The sequence below is a fragment of the Rosa chinensis genome, chromosome 2 (assembly GCF_002994745.2).
Source record: "Rosa chinensis cultivar Old Blush chromosome 2, RchiOBHm-V2, whole genome shotgun sequence".
Taxonomy (NCBI): Eukaryota; Viridiplantae; Streptophyta; class Magnoliopsida; order Rosales; family Rosaceae; genus Rosa; species Rosa chinensis.
The window spans coordinates 78,043,632-78,053,355 of record NC_037089.1 but is presented as its reverse complement, the minus strand read 5'-3'; the positions used below and the strand labels follow the sequence as shown (position 1 = coordinate 78,053,355).

At 39.8% G+C, this 9,724-nt stretch overlaps 3 protein-coding genes across 4 annotated transcripts; 1 reads left to right on the top strand and 2 right to left on the bottom strand.

Annotated features, from left to right (window-relative positions):
- Positions 1-466: 466 nt before the first annotated feature.
- On the top strand, positions 467-862 carry LOC112185077 (putative cell wall protein). The gene has a single exon (XM_024323283.1). The coding sequence runs from the start codon at positions 467-469 to the stop codon at positions 860-862; it is 396 nt and encodes a 131-aa protein (XP_024179051.1).
- Positions 863-4,341: 3,479 nt separating this feature from the next.
- On the bottom strand, positions 4,342-7,678 carry LOC112190024. Of its 2 annotated transcripts, XM_024329437.2 has the most exons (7): positions 7,117-7,678; positions 6,516-6,656; positions 6,309-6,422; positions 6,042-6,215; positions 5,420-5,535; positions 4,895-4,979; positions 4,342-4,747 (listed from the first exon to the last, which is right to left on the bottom strand). In XM_024329437.2, exons 1-7 carry the CDS (start codon positions 7,516-7,518, stop codon positions 4,742-4,744), a joined length of 1,038 nt encoding a protein of 345 aa, XP_024185205.1. In that variant the 5' UTR covers positions 7,519-7,678; the 3' UTR covers positions 4,342-4,741. The 2 variants fall into 2 exon arrangements, 1 of the variants encoding a protein (XP_024185205.1); XR_002932208.2 differs by lacking the exon at positions 4,342-4,747 and having other exon boundaries at positions 5,420-5,531.
- A 250-nt stretch (positions 7,679-7,928) lies between these two features.
- Positions 7,929-8,531, bottom strand: LOC112185076. The gene has a single exon (XM_024323282.1). It carries the CDS (start codon positions 8,529-8,531, stop codon positions 7,929-7,931), a length of 603 nt encoding a protein of 200 aa, XP_024179050.1.
- Positions 8,532-9,724: the final 1,193 nt, after the last annotated feature.

The following is a 9,724-nucleotide window of genomic DNA, read 5'->3' as shown; positions in this document are numbered from 1 at the left end:
GCAGAGAAGATAGTAAAGGCAAAACCAGAAAGGTAAGTACTCTGTCGTTCAAAGAGGAAAATCAGAACATGTAGGCTGATAAACCATCAACCAAACCAGTAAATATAGCCCATTAATGGCCGTAAGAGTTGCTAGTACATATTGGCACATGTAAATAGCTATAAGCTCCATTCCAAAACCATGCAGACATGATAACCAAGAAACAGCCCCACTGTCCTTTTTAACCTAAGTTTTCAAATCATGAAAAACTCAATTGCATCCCAGCTTTTACTATCACTCTCCAATCTCCATGCAGTTTGCATCTGTATCTGCTCTATCTCCCATGGCTTCTACTCTTAACTCACCACCAAATCTTCACCCAACAATGCTAAATCCGCGACTATAAGAAGACCTCTTATGTTCCTACATTTCCACCACCAAGCCTTCTTCAGCAAGAGCTAATCCTATCCATTCCAGTTCTTTGATAATGGCAGCTTCAAGATCCCATTCTTCACTCCTGCCTCTCCTGTCCATCTTTGTTATCCTTCTTACAATAACTGGCCAAGCAGTTGCAGGGCGCGATGTCCCAAAAAACACCAACAAAGATGAGAAGAAAGAGCCTGAGTTTTTGTTTGGCCATGATGGCAGTTTTCTCATTCCAGGCATTGGGAGGGTGTTGAAACCACACAAGTTTTTTCCTTACACTTCTCCATACACTGCTCCACGCACTGGTGGAAGTACTGGAACAGGTGCGGCTCCACGCCCTGGTGGAAGTACTGGAACAGGTGTGTCAGCACCGCCAGGTCGTAACTATGTTCCTGGTGGGGATGATACCTTTGTCCCAAACCCCGGTTTTGAGGTTCCAAACCCTGGCCACCCTTGAGTCTGTTTCAAGAGCCTGCTTGGAATAAGTATGCTAGATTATCTGTATCACTAGTGTACTAGTTATGTATGTGTTTCAGTGTTTGTGTTTTCAGTCTACTGTGTTCTGCTAGAAGAGGGTGTATGTCCGCAGTGCCTTCTCACTTTGAATAAAGTAGCAACAAGATCTATGCTAGTGGTTGTTTTTCTGTGCATTGTTTCCTCTCTAGCAATATTTTGTGTGTTGTGTTTTGCATCTTCATTTTACATAGCATGTGCCCATCAACTGAGCTCCAAATTCTTTCATTGTTCCGGTAGACATAATATCAGGTGGATAAAACTATACAACTGACAACAGTCTTTACAAGAAGATATCACCAGAAATCAAAAATTATTAATGTATGCAATAAAGATCTAACATTAAATGGAACGGACTTCTCTAATATGTTGGAGATTAGCATGTAATAATCAGCATCAATGTTCTCAACAAAGTCAAGGTTAGTACATCTACATCACTCAATTAATCAATGGTTGGAAAGTCATCAATTCAATCTGAAAAAAAAAAAAAAAAAAAAATAGAGGTGTGCCATCAATGAAGATTATATAGAGATCACCATGGACATATCAGGTAAAAACTTGAAACTTTCATTTTGGTATGATAAGCAAGGACATACAAAATCATGTTCGTTAAAAAGAACATCATGAAATTATGATTGTACAAATTATAATGCTATAATTCCAGAATTAGAGGCCATAACAAGCAATTCTTTCTAAATCACATTTGATCAAAAGGGGACATGATTTTTCAATACCAAGAAACCATCATGCGCTTGAAATCGCAGAATCTGAACCCGACACCAAGGCCAGCATGCACAAAAGCCTTCAACTTGGACTTTGGCCTGATAATAATAGACATGTCATTAAAGAAAACAGCTGCAAAAACTTAAGCAACTGCCATACACAAATCCATAATCACTCATTAACAGAACGAGACACTTTTGATGCCATTACGCTCCATCCATCCCAGGTCCCCAAAGAAACACCAACTCCTAAACTTACACCTTCGGTTAGCCTCATCACTCAATCCAACACATTAACTTGAACGCATCCTATGAATTTCTCGACAACATTCAATTAACCAATCTAAGATAATTTTGGGCCACCACTTTTCAATAGCTCACACGAATCCGATTCAGAATTACACACACTCATGTTCTCTGTCCTCAGAAAATCTCTCAATTACTTGGATTCAAAGAAACATGTACCCTACACAACAAGGCATTGAAAAGCTTATTGGCATAAAAATAGCCTAGAATAAATGTCACCACCAACCCACATTTTCACACCATCAATTCCAACTACCCACAAGAGCTGCTAATTTCTCTCGATGCACAAATTACAACCAAATACCCAAAATTTCAACTTCCATTAAAGAAAGAACGATTCTTTACCTGAATGAAAAGAATGTGGTATGCGTCTAGATAGAGAAAGAATCAGATGCGGTGCCGACCAGGATCTTGAAGATGATGAAGAACAGGAAGCCGAAGAAGACAGCGAGGAAGAGGTAATCGACGAAGACGAAGAACTCGGTTGAGCCGTGGTTCCTCTTCTTCGTCTTCTTCTTGGCGATGTCGTCGGACGTCCCCTTGGGCTCTTCGACTTTCGCCATTGCCGCTGAGTCGGATCTGGAGTCGGGTTACGGGAGGATCCGGGAGTTTTCAGATCCAGAGGAATTTTGGCGTGTTGGGTCTTATTCGGTTACAGGCGGTTGAACCCCCGCGCTTTGTGAGAGTCCGAAGTCACGCGCATCGCATGTGGTGCTTTTCAAGCTTTTTTTTTTACCAATTAAAGTATGTAATTTGCCGACGAATAATTAGAAATCCGTTTGGCGAAGGTAATCTTAATATGACCAACATTTTTACCGATAAACTTTCATCGACACAAGTGTTTTAAATTTACGTATGAAATTTCATTTTTTTTTTTTTGGAAGAGGGGATCAATTAAGCTGCCCCAAGCTAGCCCAATAGGCATTAAAAAAGAAAACACTTAACCAGTTTGATGGACATGCCCATACAGACAAAACTAAAAAGGAAAATTAATTTTCTCCTGGGCTCCAATAGAGTCAGAATCAGAAAATTAATCCTAAAAACAATAAAAGCTAAAACATAGGCCCAATGAGAAGCCTGGTCCACTACCGAAACCCTAGTTGCTGCTGCCCAGTTTGCTCTGCGAGCCACACACAGTAGCTGAGGAGCCGCCGGACACAAAACACCTAGAAATTCCCTCGTGATAAACCGATGCCAAACCAATTCCAAAATACAGATCAAAGGAGAACCAACAACCAAAGGAATGATATTCCTCACAAAAGCATCATTTTCTCCACCAACGAGACCAAGTAGTAACCATGGCTGCCGACAAGGATCAGAGATCCAGGACATATAACCAGAACAAGAACAGTAACAGTAACAATGGAGAATTGGGGGGGGGGGGGGGTGAAAAACCCATGCGTGAGCATCCATACTCGCCTAGGTAAGTGACATGCACTTTGTGGTCGCAGCCATAAGGATCTTCTTGGTGGTTATGGGTAGAGATAGGAGCTGTGTTGTGGGATTGATTAAATTTTGACCTGGAAACGTATGGAATTGCTTGACAGTGAGAGGAAAAGAAGAGAAAAAATGAGGAACAGAGTCCTCCCATGCTGGACATAGCCAGAACTACACCACAGAGGGTAACAAAATCACCACAAGGGTGAGAAAGGAGTTGGAACAGCTTGATGAAAGAGAAGATCAGTAGGGATGGAGAGAAATTGGATACAAGTCAGAGTTGGTATGGCCTCCCCCAACTCTTCCACCATCAATCTAGATCCTTTTGGATTGGATCTAGATTGATGGTGGAAGAGTTGGGGGAGGAGGCGGGTTTGAATTTGAGATCTGGTTTCTCTCTCTAGTTTTGAGAGAGAGAGAGGCTCTCGAGCTTTTTTGGTAGATTGAAATTTCATTTAACAAATGAGAATGTTTTTTATCCACGACAAGTCCTTTTAAATTTATAGATAAAATTTCCTAAATGAGAATGTTTTTTATCGACTAATAAAAATCATATGTATAGGTATCTTAAAATTGGAATGACTTTTATTAACAAACACTCGGCGGCAAAAGTATTTTAAAATGAGAATCAAAATGCGTCTTAAATTGATAGAGATTTTTTACCGACAGAATGAGAACGTGTAATTGGGAAAGGTGTCTGAAAATGAAAATGAAAATAAATTTTGCAACAAACAGGTCTTCGATGGTGAATTCGGTGCTTACTCCAGTTCTTTTGTTATTGTGTCCCTTTCAAAATGAGAACGAATTTTTCCGACGAACGTGTAGTCGGCAACAGGCCAACAGTGTTCACTCCAATTCTTTAATGGTTGCAGTAATACTATCACCTCCCAAGACAAACGAAATTTGTCGAGAAAACTAACTGACCTATATATAGATAACCTATTAGGGGTGCAAAACGTAGCGAGAGACGAAATCTTCTTAATAGCACTATGGATATAAGTATACAGACTATAGATACTATTACATGAGTTGCCGCAGGCCTGTCAAATTCTACAGCTACTCGATTAAATTCTATATAACATGTGACGACCAGGAAGAGCTGATTCAATTTGAAACAGACATACAACATATCTGATGAAGAAAAAAATTATTTGCATCGTGTATATATACGTTAGTTACCCGAACCGATGAATGCTGGTTTCTCTATGAAGCTATAGGGGTGCTAGTCTAGTCAATCAATAGATGATGATCTCCCTTACTGCACATCTGGGATTTGCGCTTTCCCTCTGGCCTCAGAACACTAAATGAGTGGATATGGTGATTACTATAGAAAACTTCTTCTCAGTACCATATAACATTTAGTCCTGCTCAAGAACAGAATAATCTATTAGCAGATGGGAAAATTCATAGACAATATAGGGAGAAATTCAATAATCGTTTTTATTGGATCTAAAATTCATTCAGTCGTACTAGGCAAGAGATCCTACATTAACGATGCTAATGCGACATACCTTACGAGAACTGCTTGACGAAGAAGTGGAATCTGCTCCAGACGATACCTCCAATATAGTGGATTCTGACTTCTCATTTGAATATCTACATTTTCACCAGTGAGACAAGATAGAGATATCTATTAGAAAATAGTGTCACCTTACTATATGTATATGGAACAAAGATGAGAAAAACAGCTACGCATCAAGACTGAAGACCCAACAGATTGACAATCTGACTATTTCCATATTATGTAAAAGAAGAGATGAATACTAGACTGAAGGACCTAGAACTACTAGGAATTATATGAAAAGAAAACTAGTTTGTATAGACCGACTAGGATATTATCATGACTAGGCAAGTATTTGATTTGTTGAATCTCTTTGGTTAAAAGAGTAAAGAGGAGCATCGAATATGATGGAAAAAGAAGATATGGAATTGATTAAACAAGTTAAAATCGCAACTTTAAATGGTCATATATTCTAAAAAAGATCCAAGGCTTCCATAGGGAATTCTTGCAAAATAAAAATGACTAGGATGCTTACGTTGAGAGAATAGTAACCCAAATAAGCTCCACACAGTCCACCCAAAGAAGCCTTTGTTCAAGAGGAATCAGGCCATAGGTAACTAGATGAGCAAATGGCCAAAGTTTCCATCCTGCCTGTCATGCCAGTCAGAAACATAAGCAGGCTACAAATTGTTATGTAATAACTAAACCTGTATGAGAAAGACTTAGCATCAACAAGCATTTCGATCAAGTATGAGAAATGTACACGAAATTATGCCTTTTTTAAGAGTATCAAGTTAAGCTCTGCTGATATGAGTACACTAGTAATTGGATCAATTACTACTTTCTGCAGGACACATCAAGGCACCCGTCTCTTCTTTTAGTTATATGTATACACTTTACTGTCATATTGAAGTTATTTACCTGTTGTTGTTTGGGTGTGTGTGTGTGTGTGTAATTACATAATAATTGACACGACCTATGGAACAAAGCAAACCGTAAGCTTGAATCAGAGATCAGGTGAACAGATCTGTTAAGTGCTACTCTATCTGATTTGAAAAATACTTGTGTAATCTATTCAAAAAGAACAATTGAACCTCGCAAAAACAGCACAAAGGTAGTCACAACTGTTAGAATGAAGATTAAGAAGAGTTTCTTACAGTCAGCATGGGTAGAAATGTAGCCTTCAGTTCATCAAAAATCTTGGTTGGGGACTCAAAACGCAAGACCCCCAAAGCCACAAAATAGATGCTGTTCCATATAGCCGCCCACACTGTTTGGTCAAAGGCTATTTTGGCCGGGACAACCCACCAATCTTCCAAAGGAAAGAGAGCCTGGAAACCAGAGAAGTCAGAAATATGGTCTTAGCCACTCAAGAACCCCACCAAAGAAGTCAGAAATATGCAAATATAAATCAGAACCATCACCTCACAAAATTGGTAATAATAATGAGAAAGGGATCCATGGAGGGAAAACCCTACAAGCCCTGATCTGAACATGCGTGTTCTATCAAATTCCAAAAGCGGCTTCCCTTCATAACACTACATGTTTGATGAAAAATAACTTAGAAACTACAGAAACAAATCATATAGATATAAATTTTATGAGAGAATCTTAAGGGAATCAAGACTTACTTGGGCAATCCAATCTCCTAGAGTATAGACTACCCCACTTATCACCATTTTGGCTAAAACAGGGTTTGCTTGGAGGGCTTGTTCGTAGGCAATCCAATTGTGCTCAGGTACATACTTCACTATCTCGTAAAGGGTCCATCCCTGAAAAATAGCTCAAAATTAGTTCTAACACGCAAAATGCTACAAACATACAGAGACAAACCCTCATTCAATGAGGAAAGAACTCGAGTTTGGTTCAAATCGTCATTAAGTTCCAAACCCAGTAGATACTTAGTACAGTTTAGTAACATCAATAACGTATTCAGGATCATCTAATTCCAGCAAGAAAGCTTAGAACTTCAAACCAATCATGAACAAATTAAGACATTCCTAATTCAAACTAGAGGAGGAAAGAACCCAGCTTTGGTTCAGCTCAGTCATTATACTAAAAATCATTCTACTTAAACAGGTTCCCATTTCAAAGCTTAGAGCTTTAAGACAAAACAGACTTAAAACCTTTGCAGCTTATTTGCATATGAGCATCAAAATCCAAACTTTCAATTTCATAACCACAATCAAGGAAACCATAGTAGAGAAGAGAATCCAATACAAGAAAACATACATGCCAATAGTCATGGTCAATCGTAAGCAACTTAGACACCGCAAAGGTCCCAAAGCCGAGAACAATCAAAGCATTGACAGCTCTACTGGTCAACTTATCCAAATCCTCCCCATCTCCATTTCCTCCAGAACCAGACGATTCAGATTGAAGACCCACAAACTCTTCAGACCCATCAACCAACAACCGGCTCTCTTGATCAGCAGCCACCTCTCTGTCCTCCGTCACTGACCCAACAGTAAAGCTTCGTTTTTTCCGGGCCGAGATGACCCATTTCTTCGATGGGCCAGGTCTGCTGAAGTTCTGGGCACACAAGAAGAAAGGAAGAGAACTGGGTTTGTGGGGTTGAGGATTTAAGGAGGAGGTTGTGAGCTTATGAGCTGCGTTTATGTTAAGTGTAGCCATTAGAGACGCTAACAGAGTGTTTGGGATGGAGCTGAGAGAATTGGAATGGGATTATAAACGATTATGGTTACGTGGGAGATGGGAGTTCGGCTCCGACGAAGGTTTGATTACGATCGTACTTGCATTTTCTACCATTCATGGTTTGTTCCTGCTACCGACCAGTATCAGGTACGTGTATTGACAATCTTCTTCTTGGGCCGTATTTATAATTCTATGAGGTCAGACAGCCCAAGCCCAATGAACAGATTGGGTTAACTTCAATCTCAAGTCATCTAATCTTTAATCGGTTGAGGACAACAACTCCATATACAAGTAATGGCGGAATCATATTCGAACGACCATGATGATCATAGGTGGTCGAATAAACTCGTAGATGACATCGTGCAGTCAATTCTACGACAACTTTGAAGTCACTCGTGCAATGCAATGTCCTGTTGAAACATATTAAAACTAGCAACGTGCGCTAACCTGTTGGCCACACCATTTGCTTCACGGAAGATGTAACTAACCTGAATTGAGTGAAAATATGTTAAATATGACTTACAATCATCGATAATACGCCCAATGTCAGATCTATCTTCCACCTCACGCTGTAGAGTAGTGACAACAAGGGAACAATCGCTCTCAATATCAATAACGTTCATGTCCTGATGGATTGCCAATAAAAGCCCAGCTCTACATGCTTCAGCCTCCATATGTAAAGCAGATGAAGCATGTGGGAAATACCGAACTAGAGCTGACAAACACATACCATTTTCATCACGCATCATAACTCCCACTCCACCATCACCATGATCAGCCCGGTAACTCCCATCCACATTCACTTTCAAACGCCCACTAGGAGGGTTCTGCCATTTGGTCTTTTCCCTTCTACCTTTCGCATTTCCATGCACATGAAGTTGCTGATATTCCTCAAGAAATTTACTAGCCCATTGAGCAGCATTAGATGCACAGAAGAAATTCCCGTTCCACAAGACATTATTTCTTTCAAACCATATGACCCAGAGTGACATGAAAAAAGCACAACGTTGGTTACCATCCAATTTATCAATGACGTTGAACACCCAATCCTCCACACATGAAGCAGTCACCTTCTTGGCCAAAAGGCCCAATTTGGTACACACCCAAAACCATGTGGTAAAATCACAATCTCTGAACAAGTGTAATCCATCTTCTAAGGCATGATTACAAAAAGACAATTACTATCAAGAAGACTAACCTTATGGGAGAGAGCTCTTCTTGTAGGTAAAATGCCTCTAAGTAATCTCCATATGAACACATGCACTTTACGTGGGATGTTGGCCCCCCAAATTATCTTCCAGTAAGTGGCAACAACGATGATGATCATATGTGGTCGAATAAACTCGTAGATGATATCGTGCAGCCAATTCTACGACAACCTTGAAGGCACCCGTGCAATGCAATGTCATGCTGAAACATATCAAATCTTGTTAACAATATGTTCTGTTGACATAAAATGATCAAAATTTAACCTTTGCACCCATAATAACTAAATTGCACCGTAATTTTTGAGTTATACTAGTTTGAGAAATTAATGTTTAAAATGTTGTAAATGATAATGACTATTCATGCAATAGGTATTGCTTAATGTATGTGATTGACAGACTTGTAATGTATGCAATTGACAGACTCGTAATGCATGCGATTGACAGACTCATAATGCATGCGATTAACAGACTCATAATGCATGCGATTGACATACTTGTAATGTGCGATTGATTAGTATAGCTATTATGTATTGCCTTTTGTATACATGATGTAACCCTATATAAACCTCATGGTGAGATGAATACAATACAATTATCCAATTCTCTACAACATGTTATCAGCACGATACTCTAACCCAAGCCCTAGCTAGAAAAAAACCCTAACACTCGAAATTTCTTTAACCAAAAACTGCAGCAAGCTCCTAGTCCTTATTAGCCATACCGTACGCTGCACCTGCAGCCCTTGAGCACTCGTGTGGCTCCTACTGCCCCTGCAGCATCGTCGCACGCCTGCTGCCCCTGCAGCACAGTAGCACCCTCGTTCCTGTGCAGATCATCCTGTTTACACACTCGGAAACATCTTGATTAGGACCTCAGATCAAAATCCTTCCTTCATCAAAGTTGTTCATCTCTGCCTCTTCTATCTGACCTCTAAATTTCAGCCCTATTGGAGTCTTTTTGAGATCTATACACCATTC